The 19532-nt window shown below is 41.5% G+C and overlaps 1 protein-coding gene across 4 annotated transcripts in view; it reads left to right on the top strand.

Moving 5' to 3' along the window:
• The window catches only part of GAS6 (growth arrest specific 6), a 110861-nt gene extending 91329 nt beyond the window's left edge, over window positions 1-19532 (top strand). For all 4 annotated transcript variants that reach the window (XM_056555983.1, XM_056555981.1, XM_056555980.1 and 1 more), the window contains 5 exons: window positions 7302-7466; window positions 7553-7721; window positions 16858-17030; window positions 18603-18828; window positions 18993-19532. In XM_056555983.1, coding sequence (XP_056411958.1) covers window positions 7302-7466; window positions 7553-7721; window positions 16858-17030; window positions 18603-18828; window positions 18993-19144 — 885 coding nt within the window. In that variant the 3' untranslated portion in view covers window positions 19145-19532. The remainder of the gene's footprint in view (window positions 1-7301; window positions 7467-7552; window positions 7722-16857; window positions 17031-18602; window positions 18829-18992) is intronic.

The raw sequence follows: 19532 nt of genomic DNA, 5'->3' as shown, positions 1-19532 counted from the left end.
TGTACGGTCTATCAGTGCATGCTGGGAGTTGTAGTTTTGCAACCGCTGGAGGCTCCGTTTTGGAAACAGTGGCGTACCAGACGTTTTTAATTTTTATTGGGGAGGGGAGGGGGTTGTATAGGGGTATGTGTATACGTAGTGTTTTTTACTTTTTATTGTGTGTTAGTGTAGTGTTTTTAGGGTACAGTCGCATAGGCGGGGGGTTCACAGTAGTTTCTCGCTGGCAGTTTGAGCTGCGACAGAAAATTTGCCGCAGCTCAAACTTGCAGCCGGATACTTGCTGTAATCCTCCGCCCATGTGAGTGTACCCTGTACATTCACATTGGGGGGGGAACATCCAGCTGTTGCAAAACTACAACTCCCAGCATGTACGGTCTATCAGTGCATGCTGGGAGTTGTAGTTTTGCAACAGCTGGAGGCACACTGGTTGTGAAACACAGAGTTTGGTAACAAACTCAGTGTTTTGCAACCAGTGTGCCTTCAGCTGTTGCAAAAGCTACAACCCCCAGCATGTACGGACAGCGGAAGGGCATGCTGGGTCTTGTAGTTATGCAACAGCTGGAGGCATACTACTTTGGCTGGGGATGCTGGGGACTGTAGTTATGCAACAGCTGGAGACACACTGGTTTGCTACATAACTCAGTGTGCCGCCAGCTGTTGCAAAACTACAACTCCCAGCAGTCACCGACAGCCAACGGGCATGCTGGGAGTTGTAGTTATGCAACCAGCAGATGCACTACTACAACTCCCAGCATGCACTTTAGCTGTTGGTGCAAGCTGGGAGTTGTAGTTACACAACAGCTGAAGGTACACTTTTCCATAGAAAAAATGTGCCTCCAGCTGTTGCAAAACTACAAGTCCCAGCATGCCCATAAGGGCATGCTGGGAGTTGTGGTGGTCTGCCTCCTGCTGTTGCATAACTACAGCTCCCAGCATGCCCTTTTTGCATGCTGGGAGCTGTTGCTAAGCAACAGCAGGAGGCTGTCACTCACCTCCAACGATCCTTGCCGCACAGGTCAGTCCCTCGTCGTCTCCGCCGCGGCCGTCGCTCCTGGGGCCCCGATCCCAACATTGACGCCGGGGATCGGGGTCCCCAGCACCCGGGGTGCACGTCCCGCACCCGCTCACGTCCTCCGGAAGAGGGGCGGAGCGGGTTGCGGGAGTGACACCCGCAGCAGGCGCCCTGATTGGTCGGCCGGTAATCCGGCCGACGAATCAGGGCGATCGTGAGGTGGCACCAGTGCCACCTCACCCCTGCAGGCTCTGGCTGTTCGGGGCCGTCGGAGACGGCCCCGAACAGCCAGTAATTCCGGGTCACCGGGTCACTGGAGACCCGATTGACCCGGAATCTGCCGCAGATCGCTGGACTGAATTGTCCAGCGATCTGCGGCCATCGCCGACATGGGGGGCATAATGACCCCCCTGGGCGATATGCCCCGATGCCTGCTGAACGATTTCAACAGGCATCGGGCACCGGCTCCCCTCCGGCTAGAGGCGGGGGGCCGGGATTTGACAGGACGTACTCAAACGTCCTGAATCCTTAAGGACTCGGAAAAGGGGACGTTTGAGTACGTCCTGCGTCCTTAAGGGGTTAAGCGGTATAATAATACAAAAGTAGGTTATCATGGGTATCATTTTAATTGTATTGACCCACAGAATAGAGAAAACATGTCTATTTTACCATAAAATATTCAGCATGAAAACAAAACCATCCAAAATTTGCAAAATTGCGGTTTTCTTATCAATTTCCTCACACAAATAGTATATTTTTTTTTGGTTGCGCCATACATTTTATGGGAAAATGAGTGATGTCATTACAAAGCACAACTGGTTGCGCAAAAAAAAAACCCTCATACTAGTCTGTGGATGAAAATATAAAAGAGTTATGATTTTTAGAAGGCGAGTAGAAAAAAACGAAAACGTAAAAATAAAATTGTCCATAAGGCCCAAATGGGCTGAGTCCTTAAGGGGTTAATCTATTCCAATGAGTTTAATGTACACATATTTTTCCTGTATAGCTTAACCCCTTAAGGACACCGCCCATTTTGGCCTTGAAGGGCACAGCCAATTAATGTTTTAATTAGATTTTTTTCCTCCTCGCCTTCTAAGAGACATAACTCTTATTTTATCATCTAAAGGGCAATATGGGGCTTGTTTTTTTGAGGGAACAATTTCACTTTGTAATGACACCTTTCATTTTACCATAAAATGTGTGGCACAACCAGAAAATGTATTATTTACAGCAGGAATTGAAAGAACCCCTGCAATTTTCGTTTTTCCGCAGTGCACTTTACAGTAAAACCGACATCTTACTATTAAAATGATACATAGGGTTACACGCTTTCCTAGTACTGTTTTCAAAATAAGGCACACTATTTAAACAAAGTATGTTTACTGTTGCCGTATAAGAAATATGGTAGAAAAAAAAAGTAATTATAGGTAAAGATAAGCTTAAGGAGCCACTCCACTTTCAGTGTTGCACAACACAATGTGGCAGCACTGTCCGAGTGCCGCTTGCTGTCGGTACCATGTGTAGCGATGCAGTATAGGTAATGTTTAGGGTATTTCTAGCAGGGAATCTCCCCACAGAGAAGTGTACATGTACTGTGTATAATGTACCTGTACTGTGTATCGTTTATCTGTACTGTGAAGAATAAAAGAAATCACTGCTATCATTTACACCAAGCATGTCAAACTCAAAGGCTAACATCGGCCAAAAAAACAAGGTTTAAGTTTATGTGGGCCGCATCCACAAAAGGACGCAGTAACGCCGGCCCTTGAATTCTGGGAGCGTGACGTGAGCGGACGTCAATACGAGGTCCCCACATTAGGTGCAGTATAGTTCCCCCACATTGGGTTGGCAGTACAGTTCCCCCACATTAGTTTGGCAGTACAGTTCCCCGCACATTAGATGCAGTACAGTTCCCCGCACATTAGGTGCAGTATAGCTCCCCCACATTAGGTGCAGTATAGCTCCCCCACATTAGGTGCAGTATAGCTCCCCCACATTAGGTGCAGTATAGCTCTCCCACATTAGGTGCAGTATAGCTCCCCCACATTAGGTGCAGTACAGCTCCCCCACATTAGGTGCAGTACAATTCTCCGCACATTAGGTGCAGTACAGTTCCCCGCACATTAGGTGCAGTACAGTTCCCCGCACATTAGGTGCAGTACAGTTCCCCACACATTAGGTGCAGTATAGTTTCCCCCACATTAGGTGCAGTATAGTTTCCCCCACATTAGGTGCAGTATAGTTTCCCCCACATTAGGTGCAGTATAGTTTCCCCCACATTAGGTGCAGTATAGTTTCCCCCACATTAGGTGCAGTATAGTTTCCCCCACATTAGGTGCAGTATAGTTCCCCACATTAGGTGCAGTATAGTTCCCCACATTAGGTGCAGTATAGTTCCCCACATTAGGTGCAGTATAGTTCCCCACATTAGGTGCAGTATAGTTCCCCACATTAGGGGCAGTATAGTTCCCCACATTAGGGGCAGTATAGTTCCCCACATTAGGGGCGGTATAGTTCCCCACATTAGGGGCGGTATAGTTCCCCACATTAGGGGCGGTATAGTTCCCCACATTAGGGGCGGTATAGTTCCCCACATTAGGGGCGGTATAGTTCCCCACATTAGGTGCAGTATAGTTCCCCACATTAGGTGCAGTATTGTTCCCCCCACATTAGGTGCAGTATAGTTCCCCCCACATTAGGTGCAGTATTGTTTCCCCCCCCCCCACATTAGGTGCAGTATAGTTCTCCCCCCCCCCCACATTAGGTGCAGTATTGTTCCCCCACATTAGGTGCAGTATAGTTCTCCCACATTAGGTGCCGTATAGTTCCCCGCACATTAGGTGCAGTATAGTTCCCCGCACATTAGGTGCAGTATAGTCCCCCCAAATGATGTTGTAGTTCCCCCACATTAGGTGCAGTATAGTTCCCCCACATTAGGTGCAGTATAGTTCCCCCACATTAGGTGCAGTATGTTCCCCTACAGACATACAGCCTCCAGCCATATACAGTGTATGGCTGGAGGCTGTATGCCTGTGTACTGCCCCACTTCAGTGGGGCCGGAGGAGCGGTGGTCTGAGCACCGACGCTGACGTGCTGCTGGTCACTTACATTGCTGGGCAGCGCGCGTCTTCCACCTCTATGTTCCGCTCCTCCGCGCCTCTGTTGCTATGGGCGCACGCATGGGACGCCAGTTTTTAAACAACGCGGGGCCGCTGAGAGTTAACGGGGGTATCCCTGTGTCCCAAAAACATCTTTCGGGACACAGGGATGTCCTTAATAGTGATGGGGGGATCCGCCACTGCAGGGCAAGCACCAGCTCTGCTCTGGGGGGCGCAAAAATATTCATTGTGGGCCGCATGTCTGACACCGATGATTTACACCTATTGTGTACTGTATGTCCAGTGAAGCACTACGTGCCCTAGTCGGACTAAGGGGCGATTCCTTGCTGGGAATACCCTAAACATCACCCACACTACATCTGTAATATTGCCCTATAACTTTCTTATTTTTCCGTATTCGGGGTTGTATAAGGGCTTATTTTCTTTGCACTGTGATCTGTAGTTTTTTATCTTACTTTTGTGTTTGTGACTTTTTGACAACTTTTTATTCCTTTTTTGTGACCAAAAATCAACATTTAAAAAAAAAGTTTATGCTATTCATCGTACGGGATCATTAACATTTAACATTTACGCATCCAGCACTACTAAATAGCTTTCTTCATAAAAATTTTTTTTTACATTTCTTTTATTGGTAAAATGAGAAAAGTGGATGATTACATTTTTATTGGGGGCTTTTTCACGTTTAAGACTTTTGTTTACTATTTTTGGACTTTTTAAATTAGCATCATTGCTATTGTTGTTAAAGGGGTACTCCGGTGGAAAACTTTATTTTTATTTAAATCAACTGGTGCCAGAAAGTTAAACAGATTTGTAAATTATTTCTGTTAAAAAAAATATTAATCCTTCCAATACTTATTATCTGCTGAATACTACAGAGGAAATTCTTTTCTTTTTGCAACACAGAGCTCTCTGCTGACATCTCTGTCCATTTTAAAGGGGTATTCCGGTGAAAACCTTTTTTATTTTAAATCAACTGGTGGCAGAAAGTTAAACATATTTGTAAATGACTTCAATTAAAAAATCTTAATCCTTCCTGTACTTATTAGCTGCTGAATACTACAGAGGAAATTCTTTTCTTTTTGGAATGCTCTCTGATGACATCACAAGCACAGTTCTCTCTGCTGACGTTATTATAATAATAATAACACTTTATTTATTGTTGTCCTTAGTGGGATTTGAACCCAAGTCCCCAGCACTGCAAGGCAGCAGTGCTATCCACTGAGCCACCATGCTGCCCTTAGCATATATCTGCTATGCATGGTTGCTAAAATGGACCGAGATGTCAGCACAGAGCACTGTGCTTGTGATGTCATCAGTGTTCCAAAAAGAAAGGAATTTCGTCTGTAGCATTCAGCAGCTAATAAGTACTGGAAGGATTAAGATTTTTTAATAGAAGTAATTTACAAATATGTTTAACTTTCTGCCACCAGTTGATTTAAAAGAAAAAAGGTTGTCACCGGAGTACCCCTTTAAGAACTGTCCATGCTGCTCTGGCCAGTTCCTAAAATGGACAGAGATGTCAGCAGAGAGCACTGTGCTCGTGATTCAGCCGAGAGCTCTGTTCCAAAAAGAAAATAATTTCCTCTGTAGTGTTCAGCAGCTAAGAAGTACTGGAAGGATTAAGATTTTTTAATAGAAGTAATTTACAAAGGTTTAACTTGTAAATTTACAAATGTTTAACTGGCACCAGTTGGTTTAAAAAAAAAAAAAGTTTTCCACCGGAGTACCCCTTTAAGTGTTGTGCATGCATAGCACTTAATAGTGATATTGATTTCTATTTTTTAAATATATGTGGTGTTCATCACATGTTTAAATATCCGAACTATTAAAATATAACAATTAACTGCATGATCAATGGCGAATTACGTATTTTTGGTCACTTCATATATCAAAACTGATCAAAAAAGCCCCATAACAAAAATGTTAGTGATAAAAACTGCAGATTTTGAGCTCTCATACATCCTATTATACAGGAAAAAAAAGTTATAGAGGTCAGAAGACCATTTTGAAGCACACTTTTTTTTTAAGTAGTAAAATAAAACAAAACCTATACATTTTATCATTTTAATCGTATGAACCTACAAAATTTTGATAATGTGCCATTTTACGGAAAAGTGCACTGCGTAGAAACAGAAGCCCCCAAAAGTTGCAAAATGATAGATTTTGTGGTAAAATGATTACTGTCATTACAAAGTAAAATCGGTGGCACAAAAAAACAAGCGCATATATGAGTCTGTAGGTGGAAAATTGTATTGACGTATTGATAAATCTGGGTTTTGTAGAGAGCTAAAACATGTTTTTTATATTCACAACCATCAGTATGAGATCTAGTTTTCTGGAGGTTTGGCTTTGTAATCTGTAGTTTTATTTTGTAAGTGGCCACCAAAAGAAAACTGCACCATGTTTTTTATTTATTTATTTATTTATTTTTGCACCATTTACTGATCACCATAAATAATGCATACACTGTATTGTACGGAATTTTTATGATAACCAGACTGCCAGATACTACTTCCTCCTTTCTTCTTCTTTTTTCTTCTTCCTCCTTCTTACTTCTTTTTCTTCTTCCTCCTCCCTCCCTCCTTCCTCCTTCTTCCCCCCTCCTCCTTCTTCCTCCCTCCTCCTTCATCCTCCTCCTCCCTCCTAATCATCTTCATCCTCCCTCCCCCTCCTCCCTCCTTCCTCTTCCTCCTCCTTCCTCCTCCTTCCTCCTCCTTCCTCCTCCTTCCTCCTCCTTCCTCCTCCTTCCTCCTCCTTCCTCCTCCTTCCTCCTCCCTCCTCTATTTTTAAGTACACTTAATCAGGCATTGCCACAATGTACTGTATACTTATCCACAGGACCAGACATAAGTTTTTAATCAAAGAGGTGCAACCTTAAAACCCCCTGATCGCCAGAATGGCACCCCTCCTGTCTGAATAGTGTGGATTCACAATAAAAGTGCTGAATAAAACCCAGTCAGTGCTGAGTTGACACAGCCCTGGGACAGGAACAAATGGGAGTGATGCAAATTTCTGTGCAGCTCTGTAACTGATAATGGTATTGGGTGATTACTTGAATTTTATGGTGCAATCTGGTGGTTGACAACCAAATGTAACTTGTGAACAATTAGCATGTAATTGTGCAAAAACCATTAACATGTTGCTTTAAATGTGTACTTTTTCGTATGCAGATTTCTGTTGAAGAACTTGATCGAAATTTGGTGATAAAAGTCAATAAAGATGCAGTCATGAAAATAGCAGTGGCTGGTGATCTTTTTACATTTGACAAAGGGTTGTACCAGTTAAATTTAACAGTAGGAGGAATTCCCTTTAAAAGTAGCGACCTGATTCAGCCAGTAAGTCTCTCCCTAATGAGTACAAATAAAAAGCTCTGACATTATTGTTTACACCTTGAAATATGTTAATTTATGTCTGCTCTCAGATGAACCCTCGTATGGATGGCTGTATGAGGAGTTGGAACTGGCTAAATGGAGAAGACACATCTATACAGGAGACTGTGCAAAGGACAGAGAAGATGCAGTGCTTTATGGTTGCTGGTAGAGGATCTTTTTACCCAGGCAGAGGATATGCCATTTTCTTCATTGATTATAGTAAGTGAGGAAAAATAAATAGCATAATATGGATATTTATGATCACAGTGGTCTCTAGGGGCTGTCCAGGTTTATAAAAACATGCTTGCATTTTTTCACAAAAAGTGCCATGCCTGTTAACTTACAAAAGAGAACCGGGTGCGCACCCCTGGATGGAACCTGATGGATGAGATAGTGGAGAGCCCAATCAAAAAGCACTCACCTGTGCGAGTTGTGCGAATGGAGGCACAACACTTAAAGCGCTTGATCCGGAATCCTGTAATTGCAGCTCCCAGCGTCCAGGCACAAATATAGGTAGAAGGAGATCCAAGAAAGGGAGATGAATCGCGCTGCCACAAGAAGTATGTATAGGTAGATTTATTGCACACAAAGGATCCACGCAACCAGTTTCAAAGCCGCTCTGGCTTTTTCGTGAGGCGTGGTTACACATTACACAAAATCCAGTGCACCTTCACATCAGTATCAACTTCACTTAACTATATATCAGATCAAAAACATATACAGTAACCCCTCAAGATATGATGGCCTCGACATACGTTATTTTCAACATACGATGGCCTCTCAGAGGCCATCGTATCTTGAAAGCAGTATCGACATACGATACTTTTTGTCGGGCCATCATGAAAATGAATGGTTCTCCGGCGGCGCTGGTTGCTGCAGCTGCTGCCGCGCCGGGCTGTTTCGATTGCAGAGGTGCGGAGCTTCAAATCTCCCGGGTATGTCATGTGACGTTACATCGTCACATGACATTGCCGCGTCACACTGAGATTCACTCAGTGACTGCTGCGGGACGAGTGGTGAGTCCTCTCCCCGGCGCATTAACCCCCATGCACATTAACCTCTGAACCTGTTAACGACCATGGACGTGTATACACGTCCATGTGCCGTTAACAGGGTATGGCGCGGGCTCCCGACTGGAGCCCGCACCATACCGGCCAGCCCCCAGCTGATTCCTGTAGCTGGGGGCCGGCGTTAATAGTCAACATGCGGCGATCACCGCGGGTGGCTATTAACCCTTTAGATCGCCGCTGTCAAAGCTGACAGCGGCATCTAAAAGAAGCTTTGAACGCTCCCTGGTGGTCCAGTGGGGTGGATCGCCGCCGCCCCCCCCGCGAAGCGCGATTCCGGGGGTCGATCCACTGTGGAGGTAGCCGGAGGGCTTACCTCTGCTTCCATGCTGGCTGCTGTGCTCTGAATGATAAAGCCTTGCAGGGCCAGGCTTTATCAATAGAGCACAGATCAATATGGTTCTATGCAACCATATTGATTTGTATGAGGAACCCAATGATTCCTCCTAAAAGTGTAAAAAGAAAAAAGTTTAAAAACACACATTAACCCCTTCCTTATTAAAAGTTTAAATCACCCCCCTTTTCCCAAATTCCATATAAAAAATATATAAACATAATAAACATATGCAATATCGTCGCGTGCGTAAATATCCGACCTATAAAAATATATCATTAATTAAACTGCACGGTCAATGGCGTACATGCAAAAAAATTCCAAAGTCCAAAATAGCGTATTTTTGGTCACTTTTTATACCATAAAAAAAATTCATAAAAAGTGATCAAAAAGTCCGATCAAAACAAAAATGGTACCAATAAAACTTTAGATCACGACTCAGGAACCAATTACCAGTTTTCCATAGACATATGTACTCAATATATGATGGTTTCAACATACAATGGTCCTCCCGGAACCAATTACCATCATATGTTGAGGGACCACTGTGTGTGTGTGTGTGTGTGTGTGTAATATATATATATATATATATATATATATATATATATATATATAATGAAAATTACACATAATGATACTCAAAACACTACAAAATGTGAGCATATATAGCAATGTTCTAAAAATCTTTTTTTTTTTTTTTATAACATCATTCAGACCTTCCGGGGATAATGTGTTGAGATTAAATATCCAGAAAGATTCCCTATTTATCAATCTTTGGAATCTGTTAGGGGCTTCTTTTGGGATTGTTTCGATCACTATTACAGACAAACCTTCAGTCACCCCATCGTGCATCAAAGCAATATGCCGGGACACGCTATGCTGCATAAATTTCGCATGAATATTAAATCTATGTTTATTCATGTGTGCCCTCAACGTTTGAATCGTGCGGCCAATATATTGCAGGCCACAGGTACATGTTAATAGATAGACCAAATAGGTAGAAGAACAATTGTTAACTTCTCTCATGGCTAAAGATTCACCCGTAGAGAATTTTAGAAGGTTACGTGATTTGCAGATCACACCTCAGCAGGATAACATCACACGAGGAGTGTAAAGGATTAAAGACCCTCAAAAATAACGACTCTATTGTAATACGCCCCGCTGATAAGGGGGGGGGGGGATTGCACTGTTCTTTTAGACCAAAAGGACTATATCGAGGAAGCAATGCAAATTCTCGCAGATGATGAGTATTATGGAAGTCTTGACCAGGATCCATCAGGACTATATTTAGAGGAGTATAGTGAATTATTAAAAGGAGCTATTGATAGTGGCAAAACCGCTCTGTCGTTCTTCTGATACGCTCCTACTGCCGGCTGGCAGCTACCTTCCCTCCCTGCACCCCGGGTGAATTTTTTCCATGTTCTATATGACTTTGCCACATTAAAGCCTGAACTTTCATTTGCAATTTATGGTGAGTGCAGACATATTTCTTTTCTTTCTTTTTTTTGCAGAATTGCCCGTTCTGCTAGTGTCTTGCACCCCATAGCAGTGTTTTTCACCGTGATCCTCCTTACACATTGCTTTGGAAGATTGCTATACACACGTGTTGTAATGCCCATCCCCCACCTCCCTTCTTTAGTTTTTTTTAAATAAAAGTGAGTTGGATTTTTTATAAGTAAAAACCCATCAGTTGCCAAGTTTTTATTATTTGCCCAAAATACACAAAAATTGGAAAAAAACACCCGGGCGGCCAATTATCTCGGGGATAGGTGCAATAAGCTGTAACCTTTCACATTATGTTGATCTTTTCCTGCACAGCTACGTTCACAATCTTTCTTCCTACCTAAGAGATTCAACACATCTTATTACTGAACTACAAAAGATCCAACTTGGTGGTCATTTTTCTTTTTTGACCCTTGATGTGAGTGCACTTTATTCCAATATCCCCAAGTCCCGGGGCGTGGAAGCTGTGAAGCATTTTTTACATAGTGATCCCGATATGAGTAGCGCACAGTGTCACTTTATATGCAATGCTATTTCTTTTCATGAGCATATATATTGTCAAGTACGTGGATGCGTGATGGGTACTCGTTTCGTGCCCAGTTATGCAAATCTGTTTATGGGCCGATTCGAGTCCTTGCATGTCACGCATCCACGTATATTTTTTACAAGAGATTTATTGATGACCTGTTTATTTTATGGGGGGGGGGGGGATCTGAATTGGAGGCCATTGAATTTGTCCAGCAACGTAATTTTAATGAATGGGGCCTTAATTTTACGTTAAATTATTCTGATACCTCCATAGTGATTTTAGATCTTGAAATTTTCAAGGATCTGAACAACACTATTAAAACAAGGACCCGTTTAAAAAAAAAGTTGTTGTGAATAGTTTTTTAAATTACGATAGCTGTCATTTTCCAAAGTGGGTCAGGAGTATACCCTTTGGACAGTATCAAAGGATCAAAAATAACTGTACCCTGGATGCGGATTTTAAAACACAATCTAAATTATTGTATACACGTTTTAGAGAAAAGGGCTACCCTAAAAAAATCTTGGAGTCTGCTTTTAAAAAAAACTAACATTATCGAACAAGGAGACTTGTCAGTCCCAAAAATAAAAGAGAATAATTTTGGTACCAATTTTAATAGCTTCACTTTCCTGATTCTAAAAACCTTGAAAATTCATTGGCCTATATTAATGCAAGATCCGATTTTAAAACAGCAGCTCCTGAAAGCACCAGCAATGACATATCGGAAGGCAAAGAGTTTGCGGAATTACCTTTCGCCCAGTCGTCTCAAAATAGAAAAAGAACAAAAGATTTAAAAAAAATGCTGTGGTGAATATGGAAAAAGTAGGAACCTTTTAAATGTAATGTTTCTAGATGTTTGTGTTGTAAGTGGGTTCCTCAGTGCAAATAGAGAAAGGTGATATCCTTCTCTACGGGTGAATCTTTAGCCATGAGAGAAGTTAACAATTGTTCTTCTACCTATTTGGTCTATCTATTAACATGTACCTGTGGCCTGCAATATATTGGCCGCACGATTCAAACGTTGAGGGCACACATGAATAAACATAGATTTAATATCCATGCGAAATTTATGCAGCATAGCGTGTCCCGGCATATTGCTTTGATGCACGATGGGGTGACTGAAGGTTTGTCTGTAATAGTGATCGAAACAATCCCAAAAGAAACCCCTAACAGATTCCAAAGATTAATAAATAGGGAATCTTTCTGTATATTTAATCTCAACACATTATCCCCGGCAGGTCTGATTGATGTTATTGAAAAAACAGATTTTTAGAACATCGCTATATATGCTCACATTTTATTGTTTTGAGTATCATTTATGTGTAATTTTCGTGTGTGTGTGTGTGTATATATATATATATATATATATATATATATATATATATATATATATATGTATGTATGTGTGTGCTTTTGATCTGATATATAATTATGATGCCTTAAGTGAAGCTGATACTGATGTGAAATTTACCTATACATACTTCTTGTGGCAGCACGATTCATCTCCCTTTCTTGGATCTCCTTCTACCTATGCCTGTTAATGTGTCTCGGTCCCATTCAAATGTATGTAGCTGAACTGCAATACCAGACAAACCCAAGCATAGATTTGGTACTGTTCTCGGGAAGAAAACTGCCATTCTTTACTAATCCTGGACAACATCCTTAAAAACGATATAGTTGTCTATTTGATCTCTTGTGTCTTTACTGTCTATTTAGGGTACATTAACACACACCAGTTCTGCAGTTGTAAAATCTGCAGTTGCAAATTTTACAATGCAATCACTTTATTGACATGCCAATAATAAAATAAATAAGAGTTGCCTTATAAAATCCGCAGTTGAAGACCGCAACTTAAACCCTGGACAATCTGATTTGTGTGAATGCACCCTAAGAAAATGTTTGCTCAACCATTTTTCATTCTGGTTTAGTACTAATAAATAACCAACTGATATTTGGAGGCTTGACATCAGTCCATGGCTAGCACTCAACAAACATCGCCCTCTCCTCCCTATTAGTCTAGGATTCCACTGAGGTTTTTTCCCACCAGCAAAAATGCCAGGAAAAACTGCCACATCTCTTTCCTGCATTTTGGCAGTTTCTGCCATTTTTTTAAATTGAATTTTCAGACTAAGTAGTGGAAGCCATCATATTAACGGATTCAATTACTAAGCAGTGAATCCAAAAACAGCCAGCGCTAACCCCAAATTATTACCCCGGTACCCACCACCACAGGGGTGCGGGGAAGAGCTGGTACTAACAGGCCTGGAGCGTCAAAAACGGCGCTCTGGGGCCTAGGCGGTAACAGGTTGGCGTTATTTAAGCTAGGGAGGGTCAAAAACAATGGTCCTAGCCCACCCTGGTAACCTCAGGCTGTTGCTGCTTGGCTAGTATTGTGCTTATATGCATTTTTTAAAATGTATTCATGAAAAAAATAACACATAGGGTTCCCTGTATTTTTAATCACAGCCAGACACCAACCAAGCAGCAACAGCCTGACGTTACAAAGGTGGGCTAGGACCATTGTTACTGGCCCTCCCCAGCCTAAATAATACCAGCCTGTTACCGACTAGGCCCAGGAGCGCCATTTTTGAAGCTCCGGGCCTGTTCATACCGGCTCTTCCCGAAACCCCTATGGTGGTGGGTACCGGGGTAATAATTGGGAGTTAGCTCTAGCTGTTTTTTGGGGCGAACGCTAAGCCCCAGCTTAGTAACTGATTACGTCAATGAGACAGCTTCCACTACTAAGCCTGAAAATTCAAAAAAAATAAAATAAAATAACAGGACACATTGAAAAAATTATTTTACTTAAATAAACACTCCCCCACAGCCCTCGTTAGCCATTTTATTAAAATAAAATCCAGTTCATCTGCAGTAGTCCTTCGAATCCACCGTAATCCTCTGCATACACAGATCTGAAACAAGAAGGAAAAAAAAACACAAAAAATTGTTTAGGACATTTTTGGCACTCTCCGCTGGGGAGAGTGCCCTTATTGCAATTTCTTCCCAAACAGGGAGCCTCCAATTTTTGCGAAACTACAACTCCCAGCATGCCCAAACAGACGCCTTTGGCTGTCTGGGCATGCTGGGAGTTGTAGTTTAGCAACAGCTGGAGGATCCCTGTCAGGATGAACACTGCCAGAAGGGTCTGTTCACATTATGCAAAACGGACAATGTGAACAGAGCCTTACACCCTTACCAGCCTGGCTCCCTTCTATAGCCCCACCCCCTAATGACATCAACACTAGGGGCGGAGCTATATGGACCCAGCCGGGACTGGAGGGAGGTTAGGGGACTTCTTCATCTTCTGTATACACTACATACAACTATTTATGGATAGCTGTATATAGTGTATACCGCCCAAAGGGTTAACCTACACTGTCCAGCAGTGTAAGTTAACTCTTTCCTTGCTGGGCTGGCACAGCTCAGCAAGGGGTTATGTGAGCCAGCAATGTGTATACTGTATACACATTGCAGGCTCACTGTAAGTTCTTGCTGGGCAGTAGATCTACAACGTAGATCTACTGCTCAGCATCAGCTGTTCTCCCGGCTCTGTAGCCATGAGCACAGCTGAGTCCCGAAATTCACATCAGGACGATCGCAACAGGTGTCAGGCGTGACACTCGCTGTGATCTGTCCCTTACTGCAGGTACTACTGTTCCCAACATGGAGCACACTCTGCGCCATGCTGGGAGCTGTAGTATCTGTACTAATAGACAGATGGATCTGTCTATTAATGCAGGGAATACAGCTCCCAGCAGCTCCATGTTAGGAGTAGTAGTACCTGCAGCTAAGGACAGATCACAGCGGATGTCACTCCTGACACTCGCTGCGATCCTCTGGTATAAGTTATAAAAGTTGTCTGGTCCCCTAACCGGCACTATACTCCGCTGTGATGTGAGGTTATCTTCACATCACAGATTCGAATATGCCGCCGAGAGCTGTGAGTGGCCAACGCCATCTTGCCAATCACAGCTCTCAGTGGGAAATATGATTCTGTGAAGTGAAGAGAACTTAGAACGCAGTATAATGCCGGGCAGTGGAGCAGAGAAGTGCGGCTTGCCGCCGGCTTCTGTAGCTTGTGCCAGACGATCGCAGCAGGTGTCTGAAGTGACACCCGCTGCGATCTGTGTATTAGTAAAGTACTACTACTCCCATCATGGAAGAGTCTGTTCCATGCTGGGAGTAGTAGTACTTCCTAAAAAATAAAGAAAAAAAAGTTAAAAACACACACACACACACACACACAATTTATTAAACACATAATTAAAATACATTAATAAACAGTTTTACAAAATTAATTATAAAAAATCTAATATATTTTTATAATTAAATTGCCCCTTTCTACATTTTTTTTATATTGCCGGCTAGATTTTTAGTTCTCTGCCTGCCCACATAAATTGATCACTGTTTAAAAATTTGTAAAATTTTTGTTCTAAAAAATATACATTTCGTTAAATACCATTTTTGTCCATCACTGCTGTATCTTTAAAAAAAAAAAATTTAATGGTACCCTACGAAATGTAACAAAAAAAAGGTATCTCCATCACTTTTTTGGATCGCTTAAGTCCAAAAAAAAGAATAAAGCCTGCCTGAAAAAAACGCCAAAGTTAAAACCCATATGACGTTTTTCTTGGCGTTTTTTTTAACTGTAGGAAAACGCTGAGATTTTCCAGAAAAAAGGCCATACTCAGAATTTGAGGACGTTTTTGAAAACTAGCCTCTGAGCCCAAAAGAGCTGAATGACTCCCAAAGGATTAAAAAAAAAACCACCAAAATGAAATATGTCAAGTGGATCGGGCCCAGTGGAATTCTAGTCTTAAAGGGGTACTCCGGTGGAAAACTTTTTTTTTTTTAATCAGCTGGTGCCAGAAAGTTAAACAGATTTGTAAATTACTTATGCTTAAAAAAATCTTAATCCTTCCAGTACTTATTAGCTGCTGAAAACTACAGAGGAAATTCTTTTCTTTTTGGAACACAGTGCTCTCTGCTGACTTCATGATCACAGTGCTCTCTGCTGACATCTCTGCCCATTTTAGGAACTGTTCAGAGCAGCATATGTTTTCTATGGGGATTTTCTCCTACTCTGGACAGTTATTAAAATGGACAGAGATGTCAGCAGAGAGCACTGTGCTCGTGATGTCAGCAGAGAGCTAGGTGTTCCAAAAAGAAAATAATTTCCTCTGTAGTATTCAGCAGCTAATAAGTACTGGAAGGATTGATTTTTTTTAATAGAAGTAATTTACAAATCTGTTTAACTTTCTGGCACCAGTTGATTAAAAAACAAAAAAAAAAGTTTTCCACCGGAGTACCCCTTTAAACCTACACATTCAGCAAAGGCAGGCAGGTGGCAAATACTTCTGACTACAAGCTTCTAACAGAACAAGAAGAAATCGGGATTGTTGAAATCCAACATCCATGGCTACCCTCATATACAATATTTGAACCTACAGACATCAAATTTGTATGTGCAGTTTGAAGTTTAAAATCAATCAATGTAACATCTAAATGGAGTTTGCATTTCCTCCCAGTGTTTACATAGATTTTCTTCCAGATACAGAAAACGCACTAATAGGTTGATTGTCTATATGCTTATCCGGCCCTTATTTGTGTATGGGAAATATACTTTGAGCCTTACTAGGCACAAGGACTTAAAGGGGTATTCCAATCTCAGGATATGCCATAAATGTCTGAGAGATGCAGAGGTGGGGCCTGTAACTATGTTAAGAATGAGGACCTCATATGGCCTGGTCTGGCGTTACACATACTGTATAAAGCAGCTGGTTTGGCTGTCTTTGGCTTGCTGCAAATTGGTTTTGCCAATAGCTGTGCCAGATGAGAATGCATCAGTACATTCTCTGTGGGAGTGCTGAGAATGGAAAATGTTTATGTATCAGACTCTTGTAACAATTTTCTGACTTCTTGTAGTGCTTTTATCTAATGAAGAGCAATATGAGTCAAACTGGAGTATAGAGGTCAGTGCAGAGATAAATCCAGCAACAGATACCGGCGTGCTCTTTGCTCTTGTGTCAGAAGATAAGGAAGTTCCTCTGTCACTTGCACTTGTTGATTATCATTCTACTACAAAAGTGAAACGGCAGGTAAGAACTGCTTATATAAATTAGTTATTTTAAATCAATATAGGTATAACTGTCATTTTACTCTACAAAGATAGACCTTAAAGAGTTGCTCCCACCATCCTTTTTTTTTTTTTTTTTTTCTGTCCCTGCCTATTGCCCATCTATCCCTAACCCCCTCCCTGCCTTTACATTTTTTTTTTTTTTTACTATATTAAAAATGCTTTTATGTCTGCCTGGTAGTGTGCTCACTACCAGGCAGTCTTCCCCAGCAGGCACAACGTCACTGATGCCTGGTGGAGGGGACTTCCGACCTTAGTTCACTATACAGGGTGCCTCCAGCTGTGTCACCGCTACAACTACCAGCTTGCCCTGACATCTACTGGCTGTCAGGGCATGCTGGGAGTTGTAGTGGTGAAACAACTGGAGGCACCCTGTGCTGAAAACAATAACTTTGTTAGCGCTGCAGCTACCCAGAACCCCAAAATCAATAGTTGCCGCAGTGCTACCCCGAACCCCCCCTTGAAATCAACAGTTGCCGCATCGCTACCCCGAACCCCGCTCCCCCCCCAGCCATACCTGAGTGCAGAGCAACAGTGGTGGCGGCGTGTAGATGCCGGAAGGCAGGGCCGGTGTGTGAAGCCAGGGAGCCAATGCGCTCTCAGTGCTCGCTCCCCCCTGTCTGATTGACGCAGGCTAAATGAATTAGGACCGATGCCCGGCCGGCATCGGTCCGAATTCATGCGTGATGTTACGCCAGCCTGCAGCCGGCCACTAGGAGGGAGACCCCTAGTGGCCGGTTTTCAACATTAAAATAAACTATTTTAATGAAAATTTTTTTTTATAGATTTATATTAGAGATATGTTGTAGTACATAAGTACTACAACATATCAAAAAAAAAAGTTTGTTGACAGTACCCATTTAACTTTGTCACGGTCTGCTGAAGTAAGCATATAGGGGCCTGACTTCACTCGTGTACATATATATTATTATTATTACAGAAAAGAGTAAGTTACATTCACCATAGTTTATTTCATATTTTATTACAGTTATGTTTCACTTTGAGATTGAAATTGATATATATATGATTGAATAGAAAGAGAGATATCAGTATTAATAAAATTATTACCTTTAAGTAAATAGGATATTGGGTCCTTATGCACCCAAAGAAAAATATACTACAAAACAGGAAATGCAATAACTTGAACCGAGTTTTAAATCAGCAAGTGACTGTAAAATAAGCCTGTTTTCTCAAGCTTGCTTTTGTAAAACAAACTATTGTGCAATGCACCCTAGACCAGTCCAGTTGTACTGCCAGGCACCGTCTTCTGTGGCAGATTCTTAGTCCAGATGTTTTGTTTCCTTAGAAATAAATGGTAATGGCTCTTCATTTGCAATTGGTTGTTCACAATTTTAACAAGGTAAGAAGTCTGTTCTGCTGGACACAGAATTGTTAACCATTTATGAGTTTGTTTTTTTTATGTTTACTTTCATGTAGAATGACCTATTTGTTACAATAAAAAAATATTGATAAGCTGAGGTGTTGCTGAGAACACTTTCTCAACATTTTCTGAAACTTCTCTCTTTACATGCAGTTCATCATCTTGTCTGTGAAAAACACTGTGGTGTGTCGGCTAGAAGTAAATGTCTGTGATAAAGAGCACTCAGTGGAGATATCTGCCAGCAAAAATCACATACAGCTTTCCTTTGATGGGACCCTTGGAGAAGTAGAATTGTTTGAATCAGAACTAAAGAACATTCTTTTCACCTTAAATGACCACATGCAACAGGGAGTGAAGACTTATATAGGAGGGTTGCCAGGTAAATATGAATGTAATCTGGAAAAAAAACTTTGTCTGCATCAGTACCATAGTAACTTTTAAGACTGACTTCACAATTTGGATGCTAGTAGATCAGTAGTAGATATCAGGCTTTTTCTTGTTGTATTTGTGATTTTTTATTTTTATTTTTTGCATTTTGTATAGATGTGGAAGTCACTCGCACACCAGTCACTGCATTCTACCATGGCTGCATGACCATCAAGGTTCACCAAGAGACCCTGGACTTGGATGAGGCTGTTCACAAACATAATGATATTACTTCCCACTCATGCCCACCTATTAAGTCTGTCAAATAGTTACATCACACTTTTTTTTTTTTTTTTTTTAAACCAAGTATCCTTTTTTTAAATTTTTTTAATACATGTATAAATTATTCTGCAGTATTGTGTGTATAGTTTCATAAAACACTGAAATTATGTAGAACCTACTGATTTTTATGTGGCGTCATGAGATTGAAAAATTCCTTTGTTGGTTGATTGTAATATATTGTAAATATTTCAAAAGACTAATGTTAATTACCAAAACCTGTGCCGAAAAAGTCCTTCTGGAGACTTATTATCAACTAAAAATGTGGTAATGTTGTGGAAGAGAGATGCAAAACTGGAAATGTATTATATTTTTAATAGCAAACACTGCTTTTTAATTAACAATTTACAAGTTAAAATAAAAAAATAAAAAATAAAT

This window comes from Hyla sarda, chromosome 2, assembly GCF_029499605.1.
Source record: "Hyla sarda isolate aHylSar1 chromosome 2, aHylSar1.hap1, whole genome shotgun sequence".
Classification (NCBI taxonomy): domain Eukaryota; kingdom Metazoa; phylum Chordata; class Amphibia; order Anura; family Hylidae; genus Hyla; species Hyla sarda.
This window is presented reverse-complemented; position numbering and strand designations above follow the sequence as displayed.